This window comes from Vipera berus, assembly GCF_964194415.1.
Source record: "Vipera berus genome assembly, chromosome: 3".
In the NCBI taxonomy this organism is placed as follows: domain Eukaryota; kingdom Metazoa; phylum Chordata; class Lepidosauria; order Squamata; family Viperidae; genus Vipera; species Vipera berus.
The window spans coordinates 131,397,526-131,419,198 of NC_138204.1; the positions used below are offsets into that span (position 1 = coordinate 131,397,526).

At 42.8% G+C, this 21,673-nt stretch overlaps 1 protein-coding gene across 2 annotated transcripts in view; it reads left to right on the forward strand.

Annotated features, from left to right (window-relative positions):
• TRIO (trio Rho guanine nucleotide exchange factor) overlaps positions 1-21,673 on the forward strand; it is a 266,591-nt gene that overhangs the window by 201,092 nt on the left and 43,826 nt on the right. For both annotated transcript variants that reach the window (XM_081322967.1, XM_081322968.1), the window contains exons 35-37: positions 15,972-16,264; positions 17,756-17,926; positions 20,416-20,511. In XM_081322967.1, the coding sequence (XP_081179093.1) occupies positions 15,972-16,264; positions 17,756-17,926; positions 20,416-20,511 (560 nt within the window). The remainder of the gene's footprint in view (positions 1-15,971; positions 16,265-17,755; positions 17,927-20,415; positions 20,512-21,673) is intronic.

Sequence of the window (21,673 nt, forward strand, 5' to 3'; positions counted from 1 at the left end):
TAGAGAAACCAGACCTTCAGATTTGGTATACATTTCTTCTAAAAGAGCAGATCATTCTGGGAGTTGTTTTTGATTGTTACTTATCTCTGGATTCTCAAGAAACATGAGCACACAGGAGCACTCACTTCATGAGGTGGCATGGGCAAATAGTACATGTGTGACTACATCACCATGCAGTCTTACATCAGACGTTAGGATGATATGAAATAGTCATATTTGTATGAAGACATCACAAGGGGTGTGATGCCATTTTGGTGTCATATTTTGCTGGGGACACTTGCAGCTGTTGGATTGTGCTATTGGATTTGGTGGTACCTCCCTTGGCTTAGTTACATCCTGAGTTGGCTATTACAAAGGGCAAGTGTCCAACATTTTAGTTGGGGCAAAATATTGCATCTAGGCTGCTAATGAAAGCATAATACTGAAGCATATTATGTCTGTACTGAAACATTTGCCCCGCATTCTAATTGTTTTGTAGACAGAATTTTAAATAATGGTATTGGCCTTTAAAATCTTAATTACCTTATGGCCTGCTATCTCAGTATGAATCCTTAGATATTAGTCAACAGAGCAGCCCTTAAACTATTGAAGAAAGTCTCCCGTTCTAATATCTATTTGTCAAATACATAGGAAAGGATCCTCTCCAGTATTGCTTCCAGCTTATTGAATTCCTTAAAAATGCAATTCATAGTTCACCTTTTTAACTTTCAGGAAAGAAATCATCTTTAGGGCTTATGGACTAATCTAAAACTTATTAAACCATTCTTATCAATGTTTTAATTGCTATTGTTTCATGCCTTGAGTGTCCTAGAGACGGTAAAATGGAAACCAGTGAGATATAGTGGATAAGATGCAGGAATAGGTTTAAATCCTTTCTCGGATAGTTGCTATGGGGAAATATTGGAGGAGGGAGTATTATATAGGTTACCCCAAATTCCTGAGGAAGGTGGGATATAAATTTAACAAATAATTACAATAAAGTATCTTATGCAAATATTAATGGCTGAAGAAAATGTATCAGAATGGCAGAATAACCAAAAATAGGTATAAATGCTACTCACTTAGAGTCTCGCTTGATAGCCAGAAAAATGTAGATTTATAAGGCATTGAAAAAAATTGATAGCATTGTGTAACTTCAGCAATTAAGTGTTAATACAATTAATACAGATTAATAATATATATTACAGTTTAGATTACTTTAAATTAACCATTTAATGATTGATTAATGTAATTAATTTAAGTATCCTTCTACAAATGGATCATATTTATGCAAGTATCACTGAAAGATGGGAAGTCAGTAAGAAGCGTAAAGGGTTTTTAAAAAAAAAAATATCCAAGAAACAAGACAGAGTAACTAAGAGTGCAAATTTGTCTTCCCCGTAATATTTCCTCCAACAGTTTCATGTATAATATTAGTTATCATTGATCATTAGACATGTTTGCTGTGAATGATGGGAATTGTAATTCAGACCATCAGGACTGCAGCATACTGGGGAAAGCAGATGGGAGGAGTTTTCAATTAAGCTTCATTTTTGCACATTCAAGCAAGATCAGGGAGTTTCATTCTCTCCAATGAAAGGAATACTATCTTTCTTCAATGAACAGCAAGTATGGAATATTTACAAATATGTAAGGATTCTATTGCATGACTATATTTCAGGCAGCTGGCGCCACAGATTTAGCATATCTACTTCCCACAGTCTAGATTTCCTGCTTTCATTCCCATTATTTTCTGGACCATGTACATCCTTCTCCATGGCACTGCCTACGCCTTGGGTTTGCATGTTGGACCATAGTGTGAGTCATACTTCCATATGTGGTATTTATTTGGCATAATTGATTCTAACTACATTTCAGGCGCATTTTGTGGATTAAATGGAACATGCCCCTTTTCTCCCAGTTTTGTTTTTTTTAACATTCTCTCCAGTATGATTATCGTATGTGTATATAGCATCGCGCCATCCATCTTTAAAGATAATATTGCTAAAGAGGGATTCCAGGGAAAGGCCATTCAGGAAAAGAGGAGGAAGACTGGAATGCAATAAAGTAACCAGTATAGCTGACAGAGTGGTGTAACTCTTGGATTTCAGCCAGCTCCTAAAGAAGCATATAGCCTTAGTTTTTCTGGCACAGATGGAAGTTGTTAAATGTATTTCTGTAGACCTCACCAGAGTCGGCCAGAACAATGACTGCAAAATCTCTCCTGGAATGGAGCACATCTGGGACTGTAGGAAGGCATGTCTGAGGGTTAATATACTGCAGGCCCATGTTTCCTCTTCTACCTTCTCTCAAGAGCTCTTTTGTGCACATTTTATAAACAGGAAGTTTAAGCTAAAATATCATGTAAGAAACCAGAGTGGGTTTTTTTTTAACTGTATATATAAAGTTTACTAATTTTTCAAGTACATGATTTCTATTTAATATTATTTGCATTGGTATTGTGCTCAATTTTACGTATTACCAAATGTAGCATGTTTTAGACAACAACAAGGCTTTATAAGTTAAAATGTCTTAATATTTATACAGGCTAACAATTCTGAGACTGAGGGAAATCCCGGTGCGGGGAGGGGAAAAAATGGATCTATTTCACAGTAAATGACAGGAGGGGTTTGTTTCCCAGATTCTTAATTATTTGCCCCTAATGTCACACTTGATGAGTGAAAGTGAACTGAAGAAGCATTGCAGATGACAAAACAAAAGAAGAAAACTGCCTCCCACAAATAGCCAAATAAAATTTATGCCTTGCTTCAGATTGTTGGGAGTTATGAAAAAAAAAGTAGAACCTGCTCCTAAAATAAATATTTTTAAAAATGGATAATTTCTTGACTCACTGTTGACCAAGCCCTAGAGCATGAGGGAGAGAAGTATTGCTGCTTTAAGCTAATGTAAGTTTCTGCCAATTTGCATTCTCCTTTTTCTAGTGATTTCTACTTCCCCCTTGCAGGGAGAGTTCATGCCTACCACTCTAATCTATCTGATGCACTGAATAGGGTCCATACATTGGCAAAAAGAGTTTTATTCTGCAATTTGAGGAAGAGAACATGGTACACATATTCAGCAAAGTGAAACTTTTTGAAAGCACATTGTAACTCCTTTCACATCCCAGCGGGTACCCAAGAAAGAAATCAGTTCTATCCAGTTTCCTCACCATTGTACAAAAAAATCTGTTGCTGTATTCCTGACTTAACACTGTAGTAGTAGATTACTCTGCAGCTACATCTGTTTACTATATAATCTAAGCAAGGTTGACCATCATATTGTCATCTGAGGGACATTTGTACAAAAGCGATTACAATGTAATCAGAAACAGTAGCTTTTTTATTAATTCATTATTTCTGGAAGGAATTTAATCTGATTTAGAACTAATTGAAAGGGAAGAGAGTTGTATAATGCCCCTGATTTTCCTTCTTACTGAAGATTGTTTTTGATTGAAGTATATCATTGAAGTATATTCCACTCCATACACTACAATAATGTATTAGTTAAAGCATGCAATTCTTGGCACATTAAAACTAAACAAGCCAAAGGAAATATTTAGCTGGAAGAAAACTGTCAAATATACAAATCCTAAGCTTTAGTTTCCATTTGGAACAAGAGTTACGTTGAATATTATTAACAGTATCATTTAAAACAATGCCTGATTCTGCGATAAGGAGACCTATTGTTCATAAGCAACATGACCAATACAATAGATAGTCCTTCATTTAACAAGCATTCCATATAGGAGGAATAGATTCAGATTTCCTCTTGGGTTCTGGATTTACATTACGGAATTTGTGCATATTTCCAGCAAGTATGGAAAACATAGTAGTCACTTGGCAGCATGTTAACTTGTATAGTTGAGTTTCCTCTGTCATTGGAAAGACCATATGCAATTCCTGTGATAAAATTAGTGAAAAGCCAGCACCTGCCTGTTCTGAGTACGGGAATAATAAAAAATGTCATTATGAGGCAACTACCTCCTTTCCTTTGTCATTTAAGTGGCTTCCAGTCAGTGAAATTAAGAAATTACATAATGACTCTTCACTTTGAGCTGTTGGATATATTCATGCACATTAACACTTCTTTAGTCCTAAAGTTATAGTTTTCTTAAATATTGCCCTAAAATAATATGTACCATAGTAGTTGATTGAACAGCACCTATTGAATTTATTCTTAATAGCAAACCTGAAGTAATTTTCTATGATAGGGGTCTTCAAACTTGGCCCTTTTATGACTTGTGGATTTCAACTCCCAGAATTCCCCAGCCAGCGTGCGGAATTCTGGGAGTTGAAATCCACAAGTCATAAAAGTGCCAAGTTTGAAGACCCCTGTTCTATGATGCATAATGCAGCCTCTGTTTCCTCCTTGTGGTTGTAGATTCCTGCCTCCTTCACAGGCTGCAGCATCACGCCAATCTTGGACCAACATGAAGGAGGATTCATTGAGTTTATAAATGCATGCAGGTGTTTTGATCTAATATATAAAAATGTGTGCCTTCAGGGCTACACAATCCAGTATGATTCTTAGTCATGTAGAATCTGGCTTGTAGATATGCTACATGTCAGAATTAGGCAAAGATCCAGTTAATATAATATATTACTATGGCTGAAAGCATCCCTGAAAAGCTAATAAGCAGTAAAATGAGATCTATCTCTTCTTTAGCTTCAGGTGCTGATATATACATACTTAATGATGTATAACTAAATATAAAGTATCAATTCAATCATTTGATGTCTTTATATTTTACTTATTTTATAGTTTTCAAACAAGCTTTTGCTTTTTGGAAAAAATGTGAATTGCTTGCTGTACTTCTGAACTTATATAACTTGTCAACCTGTACTTCGTTTTATATGTCCTTTGCCATAGTCCTTGACTGGTCCAATGAAAACAACTTATTTATTTATTTATTTATTTATAATGAGACTTGTATGCCGCCCTATCTCTCGAAGGACTCAGGGCGACTAACAACAATAAAATACAAAAAAATACAAATATTAAAAAAGAATTAAATTGTGTCAAAGTCCCACTAAAACCAACAAAAACATTTAAAATCATAATTAAAAACCCCATTATCATCAGTCCAGGTCGGCCTGTTGGAAAAGATATGTCTTAAGGTCACGGCGAAAGGACCGAAGGTCTGGGGCCATCTGGAGCTCCCGGGGGAGTTGATTCCACCAAGCAGGTGCCCCAACAGAGAAGTCCCTCCCCCTGGGGGTTGCCAGCCGACATCGTCTGGCCGACGGCACCCTGAGGAGGCCCTCTCTGTGTGAGCACACAGGGCGATGGGAAAACGTTCCTGCCAGGAGACGGTCCTAAGCCATGTAGGGCTTTATAGGTAAGAACCAGCACCTTGAATCTCACCCGGAGGGCAACCGGTAGCCAATGCAGCTCACGCAGGAGGGGTGTAATATGGGAGTATCGGGATGCTCCCATCACAACCCGCGCGGCCGCATTCTGCAGCAGCTGGAGCCTCCGGGTGGTCTTCAAGGGCAGCCCCATGTAGAGAGCATTGCAGTAATCTACCCGGGAGGTGATGAGCACATGAGTGACCGTACGTAAAGCATCTCGGTCCAGATAGAGTCGCAACTGGCGCACCAGGCGAACCTGTGCAAATGCCCCCCTGGCCATGACTCCAACATGATCTTCCCGAATGCTTGGCGATGTTTATTTTTCTATAGTGTTTGCAGTATATAACTTACAGATATATGCGTGATCGAGATTTCAAAAAAAAAGAATGGCTAGAATGGGCTGAGTTAATGGGTTTCTTCAATCTCTTAAATGCCATAAGAAAAAATGTGGTGGGCTGCATAGAATTGCCTTAAAAGTAATTTTATTCATTTGGTTTTTAATCCCTTACTTTGTTCATTGTAGTCAGCAGTGAATCATTGTTGAAAACTGAATCATTGAAACACGCAAACAATAAATTTGTTTAAAATAAATCATAAATCATATATTCTCACCAGCAGTGTGAGAAATTCAGGAAATTAGATAATTGATAACTTTAAAATTATACAAGACATTCAGAAAGCAAAGTGAAAATATCTCAAAATGGGATTTCATAAGGCTTGAGATCCATTTACACCTCGCCCCTGTGTATTCAGATTCCTCTAGAAGAACATTCTTGACCAGCAAATTTTGCTTAAACTTTATTCTAAATAAAGTACATAAAATCATTTGAGTAGCAAATACATTTTGATTAGTTGGAGGTAATCTAGTGTTGTGGTTAAGGCACCAGGCTAGAAATCTGAAGACCATAATTTCTAGCCCCACTTTAGGCACAAAGCCAGCTGGGTGACCTTGGACCAATAACACACACTCAGACCTGGCAAACAAACAATGGCAAACCACTTCTGAAATCAGGGACCTGTCCTGATAAGAGGTCATTACCATACTTTATTTACAGTTTAATTGGGGGATCTCCACATTGTTCCTAACTTGTATTCAATGATTACAGGAAAGGTAAGTAGCAGTATATACTATATGCTATGCTAGTTATTCAGTTTGTATACCCATCCATTTCATGTGTGAAACTGGATGGTTTGCAATAAAAACAAGAGCGAGAATGATAAACAGTAAAAACAACAAATGTTCTAAAACCACTATTAAAAACTAAATTAAACATAAAATATAACCACAGTTAGTAGGTGAATACAAGCAGTATATTCCATTCCATACTGGTAGTCCTCAACCTATAACTATTCATCCAGCAACTTTTCAAAGTTACATTGATGTTGAACAAGCAAGTATTGATTATGATGGTCAGAATTTCGGCCATCCCAGTGTTCCCATGGTTATGTGATTGTGATCTGGATGCTTGGCAACCAGTTTGCACTTACAATGTTTGCAATGCCCTGTGATCACATGATTGCCATTTGCAATCTTTCCTGTTGGCTTCTGTAGAAACTCAATGGGGAAGCCAGCAGGGAAGAAGAATCACAGGTTCTTAGGGTAAGTCTCTCTCACCTGCTCACTGTCCCCAAGCCCCTCTGTGCTGTCCACTTGCAAACCTGAATGGACTTTCTGTGACCCTCCTTCAAACCCTCCTCAGACAGTGCCATGCCTCTCATGCACATACTCTCACCCAGCTCGTCTTGCTTCTTGCATATTCTTCCCAGCACTTCCCCACACAACCTCTTTCTCCCACCTAGTAGCAGTCACTTACCTGTTTGTTGGCCTGGGACTTGCAAATTTAACTGATTTTGGTAATGGGAAACCAGCAGGAAATTGTTCTTGCCTAATGACCATGGGATTTGGTACAGTGATTCCATTACGCTTTACAACCACATTGCTTAGCAAACAAATTCCACTCCTAATTGCCATTGTAAGTCAAGGAATACCTGCATAACCATTGGAAAGATTCACTACTTCTACCAAACCCCTAAGCCATGTCTTCAGGCCCTTCCTAAAGGCCAGAAGGGCAGGGGGCAACCTAAATTCAGAAACTAATGCTATGCTATGCTAACTATAATTGTGCTATGCTATGCTATCCTGTACTGTACGATGCTATACTATACTACTATTCACTATATTTTATATTTTTGTTGGCTACTAATGACCCTCTGAAGGAGAGAAATGTTCCAGTGTAATAGATAAAGACATAAGTGAACACCTCTGAATTTCAAGTTAACAATGTCAGTTAATTTAATGTTATTTCAGCTTAGCCTAAAAACCCTCGGTTCCGAGTGAGTTAGAAAGTGGCCTGTTTCCCATATAAACAAGAAAGGAAATGACTTCAGACTGAGTTCTGTCCAATACTTTCTCCAACTCTCTTACACTGCTTAATTGTTGTATCCTTCAGATGCAACAGCTTCTTGCAACATTTAAACATCCACACAGGACAACTGAACAAAGACTTTATGTATATGAACAACAGTTGCCTATTGTTTATATAACATGATACAAACACATGCATGGACTTGCACACAAATGTACACAGTTCAGAATTTTCAGTGTTTTTCATATGAAATGTGTACTCTGTGTTCTGTGTTATACCTTTGAGGTTTACTGATACTGTTCTCTTCATGATAGAAAGTAGGACTTTAATAGTGTGATTATAGTGGCAAATTCAGAATAGCAGATTTAAACCTAACTCATCCTGATTTGCATATATGCATATATATATATATATATATATATATATATATATATATATATATATATATATATATATATATATATATATATATATATATATATATATATATATATATATATATATATATATATATATATATATATATATATATATATATATATATATAAAATTATGGGTACCTGTCACTTCACGCTACCTAAATCAAGAGCCTCAAGAGGTAATAGTAGTTACATGACTTTGGCTGGGCTCAGAAGCTAAATACCATTGGCCATGGTTAGTACTTGACAGGAGGTCTCGTCCAGGAATACCTGGCCGTTCGCTACAAGTAAAAAAATATTTTGGAAGAAGATATGTCTGTGTCTGTGTGTATCTACCAGCTTATCCTGAACAAAAGAAATAAAAATAATCAGTCCTGCACTTAAATTCATGTATCGTGATATTCATGCTACTTATGTACACCATGCTTAAATTTAATTTTCTTTCATGGCGCCCTCTAAATAAAGAAAAGTAGGTTCATCTGATAAATTGAAACTCTTTTCTTCTTTTCTCTGCTAGCAATGGGAGCCTGTGCCGCATGCATGTCAAAGTCAATCCCCATACTTTTAGTAATATATTCCTGATGTAAAAAAAAAGTTGGTAACAAGTTGGCTGTTTTATCAGATAGCATAACACCCTGCAATACTTTGTTGGGCTTAGATGTATTTAATCTCTGCATGTACTCACATAGAAGGAATATCACATTAAAATAATTTGCCAAATTCTTGTAAGAAACCCATTCCTTCTAAGTTGACAGTTTTGTCATGCTGTCCTTCTTTTTCTCCAAGGTCCCTGACCTTCTTTCCCTTGTTGAAGGATACTAAATGTTTCTATATAAAAAATTAAAATCAAAATGCTTCCTCCTAGTGATTTCTAATAACGTCTTCCACATTTTCATTAAATTACAAGATTGATTTTATCACTGATTTATTGGAAGGAATGCTTATAAGTGATATTTTGCAGTAACAAATGTTCAGTTGAGAAAAATCTGTTTTATTTGCTCTGCAGTTCCACAATTAAAGATAGACTCCCTAGTAATTTCTGGCCTTATCTTAAGTAACTTTGTTGGAATACAACCAAGAAATGTAAGCAGCTGCTTTCGAAGCATCAAGAACCAAGGCATGATTGGTTTTTTTTTTTTTAAAAAAAAGGCAACAATCCCAGATAAACAGGGTCATATTTCTCAAATTGAGAATGAACAGTAATCTTTAGTTTGGCTTTTGAAGTAGTTTTCATTATTTGTTTTTGTTGTAGCTTAATTATTCTGCTTTTCCTTCAGGTTGTTTTTTTTTTTAAATGTGTATGGACTTTCTGTGAACTTTGACCTCCATTTGTAGAGGCCCAGATGGAGCTGTATTTCAAACCTGAGGAGACAGCAGCAAATTATCCCTTGGAGGGTTTATGGGCCGTCTAAAGAAAAGTACATCCTTGAGTAATCTGAAAAAATGATAGGAAAGTCCCAAACATTCATCTGGTGTCTGTACCGTTTAATAGTGTTACGAATTTGAACAATATTCTTGGTTCTTAGTTAGTCAGATATGAGTTTAATGCAAAGACTTAACAAAATGGATAAATGTTTATTAACTTGTTATTGGAAGAATAATCAATGAACATCGTCCCAGGCCTAATTAAATGTTAATATAAATGCAGGAACAGTAACAAATCACTTTGCTCATATGTTTGCGTACAATAATTGGGCCGTATTTTCACAGCATAGCAACATCATTTTCTCCATCCAGTCCTTTTTAGTGTGAAACCTCTGCTTCGCTACTGTGCTCTCTAGTTTAGCAAAAGATTTTCCATTTCTATCATGAAATGTGCCATTTAGCATATACCGTATATACTTGAGTATAAGCCGACTCGAGTATAAGCCGAGACCCCCATTTTCACCCCCAAAAACTGGAAAAAGTTCGTGACTCGAGTATAAGCCGATCCGCCGTTCTGCAAGCCTCCGCCGCCAGCAGAGGCTCGATCCGCCATTTTGCAAGCCTGAATACACAGGAATACCCTGTGTGGCCGTGGCTCTCGGGAAAGCCCTGGCTGTCCGCTTCCTCGCTCCACGCTGCCATTCGGGGCCCGCGCGTTCCCCGGGCAAATCGCGGCGCCCAGCAAGCGAGGAAACACGCCCGCTCCAGTCGCCCCCCCTTCCCTCAGGAGACGCGAAGCAAGTGACCGCCCGGAGCTTACCGAGGACTTGCGCGCGGCCGAGGCTTCGGTGCTTCCAGGATCGCGCGCACCTCTCCCAAGCCGCCGCCGTCCGGAGACCTGCCGAAGTTTGGGGAGATTTGGGGAGGTGCGCGCGCACCTCCCCAAACCTCCCCAAACGTCAGCAGGTCTCCGGATCTCCGTGCCTTGCCTGCCTGCTTCTTTCCGCTGCGGAAAGAAGCAGGCAGGCAGGTCACGGAGATCCGGAGACCTGCTGACGTTTGGGGAGGTTTGGGCACCTCCCCAAACCTCCCCAAACGTCGGCAGGTCTCCGGATCTCCGTGCCTTGCCTGCCTGCTTCTTTCCGCTGCGGAAAGAAGCAGGCAGGCAGGTCACGGAGATCCGGAGACCTGCTGACGTTTGGGGAGGTTTGGGCACCTCCCCAAACCTCCCCAAACGTCGGCAGGTCTCCGGATCTCCGTGCCTTGCCTGCCTGCTTCTTTCCGCTGCGGAAAGAAGCAGGCAGGCAAGGCACGGAGATCCGGAGACCTGCTGATGATTGGGGAGGTTTGGGTACCTCCCCAAACCTCCCCAAACGTCGGCAGGTCTCCGGATCTCCGTGCCTTGCCTGCCTGCTTCTTTTGGGGAGGTTTGGGGAGGCAGGCTGCTTCGTTCCGCGGCGGAAAGAAGCAGGCAGGCCTCTGTCGCCGGCGGCTGGATCCGCGCCCTGCCGCCGGCAGAGGCTTGCGGAGCGCGGATCCAGTGGGGGGGGGAAGCCCTTTAGCAGGATTTGCCTGCATGCCGGCGGAGGCTGGATCCGTGCTCCACAAGCCTCTGCCGCCGGCTGGATCCACGCCCTGCCGCTGCGGAGCGCGGATCCAGCCTCCGGCGGCGGCGGAGGTCTAGGGGTAGTGGGGGGGAGGCTCGCGGACATAGATGGGCTCAAGTGGAAGCCAAGCAGCCCTCCCGAATCTGGGCTTCTGGACGGAGCAGCCGGTGGTGCGTTTCAAAAAGCCAGATAAGGCAGACAGGGAGATGAAGAGTTCAACCGAGTTTCCTCTTTTGTTCAGGCTCCCCGATCAGACAAAGAACTAGCCAGCGGCAGGTTTCTCCCCTTTTCCCTCCCATCTCTCTTCCCCCAACCCTTGGGTCCCACAGCAACTCACGAACTCCAGCCGCCCCTTCTCCTTCGAAAGGTCTAGATCCCGAGATAAGATATATACAGAAATATACATAAAGAGAGATGGACGCAGGCTGTTGGTTTCTCGCCTCATCCCACGCACGCACGAGGGGGAGAAACAACGCTCTGGGCGGCAGAGTCTAGGAGAAGGAAAAATCGGCCGCAGCCTCGGGGTAGGCTTCTCCGGGGGCGCCGCCGCGATTCTGCAGGGGCCAGGTAGGGAAAACTCGCCGGGGAAAACGGGTGCCGTTGCAGCGCCCGGCGAGTTTAAAAGCAGCGGGTGCAGATGCCTGAACAAAAGAGGAAACTCGGTTGAACTCTTCATCTCCCTGTCTGCCTTATCTGGTCTTTCAAGAGGAGGGTATTCCTTTCACTTCTTGAACTTTCCCAAAGACTTGCAAACTTTTCCAACCATTACTTCCAAGGATCTTTGATGGGGAGAGAAAGCACGGGTGAGCGATGGGGGGGGAAAGCACGGGTGAGCGACTCCGCTCCCTCCCCTCACCTCCGGGCCGGGCTTCTCGCCGGCGGGCTGGCTGGCTGGTGCTGGTCCCCGGGCGAGGAAGCGAGCAAGCGGGCGAGCGGCAGCGGCATTTTCGGGGCGGCACGGGTGAGCGATGGGGAGAGAAAGCACGGGTGAGCGATGGGGGGGGAAAGCACGGGTGAGCGATGGGGGGGGAAAGCACGGGTGAGCGATGGGGGGGAAAGCACGGGTGAGCGATGGGGGGGAAAGCACGGGTGAGCGATGGGGGGGGAAAGCACGGGTGAGCGATGGGGAGGGAAAGCACGGGTGAGTGATGGGGGGGGAAGCACGGGTGAGCGATGGGGGGGGAAAGCACGGGTGAGCGATGGGGAGAGAAAGCACGGGTGAGCGATGGGGGGGGAAAGCACGGGTGAGCGATGGGGGGGGGAAAGCACGGGTGAGCGATGGGGGGGAAAGCACGGGTGAGCGATGGGGAGGGAAAGCACGGGTGAGCGATGGGGAGCGAAAGCACGGGTGAGCGATGGGGAGCGAAAGCACGGGTGAGCGATGGGGAGAGAAAGCACGGGTGAGCGATGGGGAGAGAAAGCACGGGTGAGCGATGGGGGGGGAAGCACGGGTGAGCGATGGGGAGAGAAAGCACGGGTGAGCGATGGGGAGAGAAAGCACGGGTGAGCGATGGGGGGGGGAAAGCACGGGTGAGCGATGGGGAGAGAAAGCACGGGTGAGCGATGGGGGGGGAAAGCACGGGTGAGCGATGGGGGGGGAAAGCACGGGTGAGCGATGGGGAGAGAAAGCACGGGTGAGCGATGGGGGGGGAAAGCACGGGTGAGCGATGGGGGGGAAAGCACGGGTGAGCGATGGGGGGGGAAAGCACGGGTGAGCGATGGGGAGGGAAAGCACGGGTGAGCGATGGGGAGAGAAAGCACGGGTGAGCGATGGGGGGGGAAAGCACGGGTGAGCGATGGGGGGGGAAAGCACGGGTGAGCGATGGGGAGGGAAAGCACGGGTGAGCGATGGGGGGGAAAGCACGGGTGAGCGATGGGGGGGAAAGCACGGGTGAGCGATGGGGGGGGAAAGCACGGGTGAGCGATGGGGGGGGAAAGCACGGGTGAGCGATGGGGAGGGAAAGCACGGGTGAGCGATGGGGGGGGAAAGCACGGGTGAGCGATGGGGGGGGGAAAGCACGGGTGAGCGATGGGGAGAGAAAGCACGGGTGAGCGATGGGGGGGGAAAGCACGGGTGAGCGATGGGGGGGGAAAGCACGGGTGAGCGATGGGGGGGGAAAGCACGGGTGAGCGATGGGGAGGGAAAGCACGGGTGAGCGATGGGGAGCGAAAGCACGGGTGAGCGATGGGGGGGAAAGCACGGGTGAGCGATGGGGAGAGAAAGCACGGGTGAACGATGGGGGGGGAAAGCACGGGTGAGCGATGGGGAGAGAAAGCACGGGTGAGCGATGGGGAGAGAAAGCACGGGTGAGCGATGGGGGGGGAAAGCACGGGTGAGCGATGGGGAGAGAAAGCACGGGTGAGCGATGGGGAGAGAAAGCACGGGTGAGCGATGGGGGGGGAAAGCACGGGTGAGCGATGGGGAGAGAAAGCACGGGTGAGCGATGGGGGGGGAAAGCACGGGTGAGCGATGGGGGGGGAAAGCACGGGTGAGCGATGGGGAGAGAAAGCATGGGTGAGCGATGGGGGGGAAAGCACGGGTGAGCGATGGGGGGGGAAAGCACGGGTGAGCGATGGGGGGGGAAAGCACGGGTGAGCGATGGGGAGGGAAAGCACGGGTGAGCGATGGGGAGAGAAAGCACGGGTGAGCGATGGGGGGGGAAAGCACGGGTGAGCGATGGGGGGGGAAAGCACGGGTGAGCGATGGGGAGAGAAAGCACGGGTGAGCGATGGGGAGAGAAAGCACGGGTGAGCGATGGGGGGGGAAAGCACGGGTGAGCGATGGGGGGGGAAAGCACGGGTGAGCGATGGGGAGAGAAAGCACGGGTGAGCGATGGGGAGAGAAAGCACGGGTGAGCGATGGGGGGGGAAAGCACGGGTGAGCGATGGGGAGAGAAAGCACGGGTGAGCGATGGGGAGAGAAAGCACGGGTGAGCGATGGGGAGAGAAAGCACGGGTGAGCGATGGGGGGGGAAAGCACGGGTGAGCGATGGGGAGAGAAAGCACGGGTGAGCGATGGGGAGAGAAAGCACGGGTGAGCGATGGGGGGGAAATCACGGGTGAGCGATGGGGGGGGAAAGCACGGGTGAGCGATGGGGGGGTAAAGCACGGGTGAGCGATGGGGGGGGAAAGCGGCAGCGGCATTTTCGGGAGCAGCGGGTGAGCGATGGGGGGGGGAAAAGCGGCAGCGGCATTTTCGGGGGCAGCGGGTGAGCGATGGGGGGGGAAAAGCGGCAGCGGCATTTTCGGGGGCAGCGGGTGAGCGATGGGGGGGGAAAGCGGCAGCGGCGGTTGTTGGGGGCGCAGCAGGCGAGGCAGCTTCTCTCAGCAGCCTGTTCCGAACGAAGGGACAGTTCTTTTTTTTGTTGACTGGAGTATAAGCCGAAGTGGAGTTTTTCAGCCCAAAAAGTGGGCTGAAAAATTCGGCTTATACTCAAGTATATACGGTAATTCATCTTGGAAGAAAATGACGTTGCAACTATATAAAGATAAAGGATGGATGTATGAAAAGCTATTAAAGTGTGATTCCAGTGGTTTTTCCTTCCTCATGATTAATGCAAAAGAGATTCTTAAAAGTATGATTAATTGGAGAGAGAGAGAAGAGAGAGATGGTTTTCTAAAGTCCTACCAGTAGCATGAGTGGAGTAGCTGGTACTCAGAATTATCATTGAGGGGTATAGAATTTACACATCCTTGATTATTTGCATCATGTTGATCCGTGTGAGAAGCTAGATTTTAACCATACTCTTTCAAAAGACAGTCCTGTGAATGTGAAAGGAGTAAAACTGATAGTTAGTGGAAGAGCATGCAAATATATCATTCTCCAATGTATGGTCAAAAATAAAATTACATGTTCCATTTTGTCACTGCTGTACAAATGAGGTCCTTAGCTGTATATCAGATTGTTGCTGGTGCGTCACTGAAACAAGCAGTGCTATACCAATCACATGGAATTAATTTGTAAAAGTTCATGTCATTTCCATAATATTTTTTCAAGCCTTGAAGTACTGCAGTAACACTATAAAACAAACACATTCCTCGAAAATCAGTTAATTATTGCGCAATGATGGAGGAACATTGAAATTCCCACGGTGGAGGAATCGATTATAAAAATATCAGAAATGGCAAAACCGACCTCTTTGATAGGGGTAAAACAACAAGTTCTTTTATAAAAGACTGGAAACTGTAAAAGATGATGGAAACCGTTTCATCCGTTTTTTGCCGAAAATAGACAAGAGTGAAGTGCTGATTTATGGTTTTAACAATTGAAAAAGAACTAAATGACTGGAGAAAACTTTGTAATACCAAGAGGGAGGAGGGATAATGACCTTTTTCAAAACTATTGTAAAGAAAGGTCAGAATTTGCGTATTTTTTTCTTCTTTCTTTAGCTGTTTTCTTTCTTATTCTGCTTTGCTCGTTGCATTTTCTTTTTCTTTCTCTTTATTTCTTTTTCATATTTTTTCTTTAGATTTGCTTTTTACTCGTATAAAATTCCTAATAAAAATTTATTTTAAAAAAATCAGGTAATTGTGTTTTAAGGATGGCATGTAAGATCATTTCACCATGGGTTTACACGCATTCCTTCATGGGATATAGGGAACCTTAGTTATGGGCCCTCTGGTTGTTAGCCAAATACATCAACTAAGGAATCCTTAGAATGGCAAAAGTATCCAACCAAACTGTAATATCCATACAAACTAGTATTTATACAACGCTTACAATGGCCAGTAATAATATAGAGTTTCACAATGATTATAGTGAGAGCTCGTACATTTTTTTTAAAACCTGCTTTGGGAAAATAAATGTTTTGTAAAGCAGTTCTTCTTCACCCACCCACCCAGTTATTTCTTTCTTGTATTTTTATTGTTTTTCTCTTTTTTCAGATTCTCTTTCAGTTTCCAGCAATGATGCAAGTCCCCCTGCATCGGTAACATCGCTCCAGCCCCATATGATTGGTGCACAAAGCTCTCCTGGTCCTAAACGCCCAGGCAATACCCTGAGGAAGTGGCTCACTAGCCCAGTGCGGCGACTTAGCAGTGGAAAGGCAGACGGCCACGTAAAGAAGCTGGCTCACAAACATAAGAAGAGCCGTGAGGTCCGCAAAAGTGCTGATACCGGCTCCCAGAAGGATTCTGACGATAGTGCAGCTACACCCCAAGATGAAACTCTTGAAGAGGTAGATGTCCACTAGATGCTGTTTGTGTACCTTTTTCTGAAAACAAGTCTCTAGCATCATGGTTTTTCTTGTCTTCTTGTAAGTAATTACACGCACTGAATTGCTTTTTTTTATAAGAAAAGGAAAAAAAGGAACACTTAACAAGCCATCTGTTTCTGTATTTTCCATAGGGGTCTTCCAGAAACAGCCATATCTGGCTATTCTCATTTTCCAAATTATCTCTGTTTTTAGTGTTGCGGCCTTCTGTCAAAAATATATGACTAATGGCCCTGCAGTTTATTAAAATAAGTAGATTATTAAATGGTGCTGCAGAATTATTAAAATAGGCATTAATCATGCATGTAGAGTAACAGTTTATGAAGGAACTGGCAGCAGTTCTGCAGTTAAGTTTGACCAGGACTTCTTTTAGTCTAGCATCTAAGAAGACCACTATTTGGCCCAGGTGACAATGAGATATTTATGTATGCATGCATACGTTTATATGGCTGCCCAACTCAAACAGTGTGATTCTGGCTCCAGCACAAAAGATGCACAAAAAATACACAAACCATAAATAATTAACACAAAACTACATAGACAGAATCTGGCAAATCTAATTGTGCTGTATTTACTCCTTATACTGCAGTGAGTTAGGGAGACATCTGCCTGAGACCCATCCAAATGTAATCTCATTCTGAAAGTATCAGCCTATTTTACTAGGCAGTGGTTCCTGCGTACAGTATCTCTCTGTCAAGGTCATTTTCTTTACACTACATTAAGGGAAAATTTTATCATATCATACTATGCTTGAGTACAGCAACAAACTCAGCTAAAGTTTATTTGAAAATGATTTATAGTGAACATTACTAGTTCTTTTATAACATCAAGATGTCATCATACTTGATTTGTGAACTGATGATAATTTTAAAAGTTCTGACTTAGTACTAAGTAGGAACCAGGCTGATATGCTTCCTTGCTAAAGTAGAATTTGGGGGATTTTGTTTGGCCAAAAGAATAATGATGATGATGATGATGATGAAGAAGAAGAAGAAGAAGAAGAAGAAGAAGAAGAAGAAGAAGAAGAAGAAGAAGAAGAAGAAGAAGAAGAAGAAGAAGAAGAAGAAGAAGAAGAAGAAGAAGAAGAAGTAGTAGTTGGAAGGGACCTTGGAGGTCATCTAGTCCAACCTCCTGCTCAGGCAGGAAACCCTATACCATTTCAGGCAAATGGCTGTTCAGTCTCTTCTTAAACACTGGAAGGTCACAAATAAACTTTCACTCAAGGGTATTAAATATTAGAAAGGTCAGTAAGTGCTCTCAGAATTAAGAATTTTAAGATTTTGAACTCAGTACAATATGGAGAAGAATGTAGCCAGTTTGGCCGAATAAAAAAGAGCTAGATTTCAGGAATGCTGGCCATTTGTATAGGGCTATTTTAAATATAAAGCTATCAAGCACTTTATACATTATTGAGTGCCATCTAGGCAATAAGTATGAATGTGATTCCCTTGGCAGAGAGGCCGGAATGAGGGCTTGAGTAGTGGCACCCTCTCGAAATCGTCTTCGTCTGGCATGCAGAGCTGTGGAGAAGAAGAAGGCGAAGAAGGGGCTGATGCTGTGCCACTTCCCCCTCCAATGGCAATCCAACAACATAGTCTGCTTCAACCAGACTCACAAGATGATAAGGTAAATGAATGGGGGAATAGGGTGGGGAAATAGTTGGTTCCCAGTGGTCATGGCCTATTATCATGCCAACTGGATCGTGCTCAGATCCCAGTTTTCTATGGTGATAAAATTCTGGACAAGGGATTTTGCAGAAATTATGCAACTTAAGCCGATTTACATAAATATTTCCTTTCATTTAGCTCTTGTGCATGCTTTATTTTTGGTTTTCACACTAATATGCATTTTGCATCAGCTAAAGACTCCAGATACTCTTTAAGTGGACTTTGATCTCGTGGAATTACATGCAGTTCAAAAACATGCTTTCGTATTTCATATATACTTGTGAATAACAAATACCTCTTGCCCTAAGTGAGTTTTCATTGTAGTCAGAATTAATTTTACAATGTGAGCTCTTGGGTTGTCTGTTTTCTTGGCGACGGGCCATCATTCTCAGAAAGCCAGACATTTTCAACAGTTGAGTGTATGTTTCCTTCTTTGCTTTTTGGAACTCTTGTGGGTTTCTCTTATGGATGTTAATCATTGCTAAGGTAACCACATCCTTGATGGCAGAGGGGATTTCCTGCATATCCGCTGAAAAAGACTCCCATGATATACAGAATGATGACAGAATCTGCAGTACAGTGTTCTTAGACATTAATAAAAAGTCCCTTAGGCTTAAAATCCTTTCTGCTCTTAGTTAGCTTATTTAGAAAAATAAAATATTTTGGCTCAGATCCAGATTATGGTACAGTAGCTGCAAGTGTGTAGTGTAAGCCCTATTTGACAAAGAGTGCATCCATAGTCTTGCTTACTATCACTTCTTGTATTCTTTCAACCAAAATTCTGCTAAATATCCTTCTCCAGCACATTTGACAAAGTAAAATCCCTGTAGATTTGCATTCATTCTTGCTTTCCTTCTCTTTATATAGGGAAACAGGGATTTCAGTCTTCAGGCAGAGATGCTAACCAAGTCAGACAGCCATTTCATAAGCAAACAACATTCATATTTTAATATTACTGAATATGTCTAAATCTGGATCATTGTCATTTTTCAAGATTCTTATAGCTTTCACTACCTTCTTTCCATCATTCTTTTCCTTTCATACAACCATTTTAAACGTTTCCATTCTACTTTTTGACATACAGTGTTGTGTTCTATATTAACTGTGAGGATATGCTGATTAGTCTGTGCACACCCAAGCACAATCAAAGCCCAGTTTTACTCTAAGCAAGACTTTATTAAGTAAACCAAAATCTCTAATGTAGAGATTTCCTTGTAAATCAACGCATTATTGCAAATGTCACACCACGCAGGGTCCTAACACATACAAATTTGTCAATCTATGTTAATTTGTGTCTCAGAAGACTTGAGTCATTGGAAGACACTTATATTGTCTATAGTCAATATGTTTGGTACTGCTTTATAAATCGCTTTTTATAACAATTGCTAAAACACTTGATATGCAGTATTTTTTTTTCTTTGAACCCTTTTTCTTAAAATAAAAATCACCTTTATTTAGAGTCACATTGATTTTTTGTTCTGTCTGATTTGGCACAGTTTCTGTGTATTCTTGTAAATCTTCCATTTCCTATGTCCCTTGTAAATCAACGTATTAAGCTGTGTAATGCACACTAAAATTTATTTAGTATTTACATTATGGGACAGCCAATCTTCCAAAGATAAAAATGCACAAAAATCCATATTCCAAATTTCTTGATTAATTTTAACCTTTCTGTATAGTAGTGAAATAAAACATAAAATATTTGGCAGGTAGGACATTCATGTTGTGCTTCCATTATGAAGTGAGCCTTATATTACCTGTGGAGATTCCATTTACATAGGGATATATGCAGTCTGCAAATAGACTTGCTTATTTACTAATCCCTGAAATATCTTCCCAAAAGCTTCCTTTGGTCATACCATTTCTCATCATTTGCAGCCAGAAATTAGAATCCTGTAATTTTTGAGGTTACAGATCTTCCAGACTTACGTTTCATGTTTATGACATAAGGAATGTCATCTATGTGAGTTACTACTCTGACCCACAAATTCTTTTGATTTGGTTCTTTCACGTGCTGCTTCTTGAATAAGATGGTTTTCTCCCTATCTCAGTCTTAACTCCATTCTGTAGACATCTTCTCATTTATTACTATGTGAGTTACTACTCTGACCCACAAATTCTTTTGGTTTGGTTCTTTTATTTGCTGCTTCATGTTAATACGGAACTGGGGGAGGGGGACAAGGAAATTAATATAATTAACTTTAATAGTAATTCAGAAAGATTAAAAAAATTCCTCACAAGCCAATTGTACATTACCATTGCAAAATGGTAACTTAAGTATTGCAAGTAGGTGAAAGATACAGGGAGTATAATATTTATAAGTAGCAGGATTTGCTTAAAACTCTGTACTTCTTTGAAGTGAGATGAACTACTCATTTCAAAGATACAGAAAATATTTCTTGAATGAGATGGTTTTCTCCCTATCTCAATCTTAACTCCATTCTGTAGGCATCTTCTCGTTTATTGGTACGCCCTACCAGCTCAGAAACTCCCAGTGCAGCAGAGCTTGTCAGTGCCATAGAAGAGCTTGTAAAGAGCAAAATGGTGAGTGTTCTTTCCTTTGTTGTTGTTGTTTACCGGCATCTTGTGGAAAGCTCAAACTTGCTTATGTGGTATATTGTCTAGTAATATTAATTAAGAGACTAACGAGAATCTGGACTACTGCAATGCTCTTTACATGGGGCTTCCCTTGAAGACCACTCGGAGGCTCCAACTGGTACAGAATGCGGCCGCGAGAGTTGTCTTGGGAGTTTCCCGGTACTCCCACGTTACACCTTTGCTCCGCGAGCTGCATTGGTTACCAGTTGTCTTCCGGGTGAGATTCAAGGTTCTGGTAATGGTCTTTAAGTCCCTACATGGCATGGGTCCGGAGTACCTCGGGGACCACCTGCTGCCGGCGTCAACTTCCCTCCGCCCTGTGCGTTCCCACAGAGAGGGCCTCCTCAGGGTGCCCCGGTCAGAGAATGTTGGCTGGTGGCCCCCAGGGGGAGGGCCTTCTCTGTGGGTGCTCCGGCTTTATGGAACCAACTGCCGGTTGAGCTCCGGACGGCACCGGACCTTCGCTCTTTCCGACGCGGTCTGAAGACCCATTTATTTGAACAAGCTGGCCTGGCCTGATGGGGGAAGTTAGGGTTTTTAATTGGGTTTTATATTGTTACTGTTTTATCTGGGCAATTATTTAATTCGTTTTTAATTTTTGTATCCTCTATTTATATGTGCCCTGTTCACCGCCCTGAGTCCCTCGGGAGAAGGGCGGTATACAAATTTAATAAATACAAATACAAATACTTGATCTAAATAAAAATGTGCTATCCAGCAGTAGTTTTCAGTGATGGCCATCCAAATAGCGCTGAGAAAAATACATTTAGAGGGAAAGATTTGTAACTTGTTGACCCGGACGTAGGGGACAGTATCAATTGTGAATACGTGCAGATGGCCCCGCTGTCTCTGGCCACTTGCAGAACCATGAATGCAAGGTCATAAAAGGACAGCAAAGGAAACACCCAATATCCTAACCCACCCAGGAACATATGGGGTCTTAGGGAAACACTTAACCACCCAAAAGGGAACATATGGGGTCCTGGGGAAACACCCCAAAGGGAACATTTTAGCTACTTCGCTTTCTTATCTACAGTGTGCCAGCCTTAAAGGGCGAAGTCTTTATCTTATGTGTGTCAGCTTTTGCTGGGTGAATTGCTTATGTAAT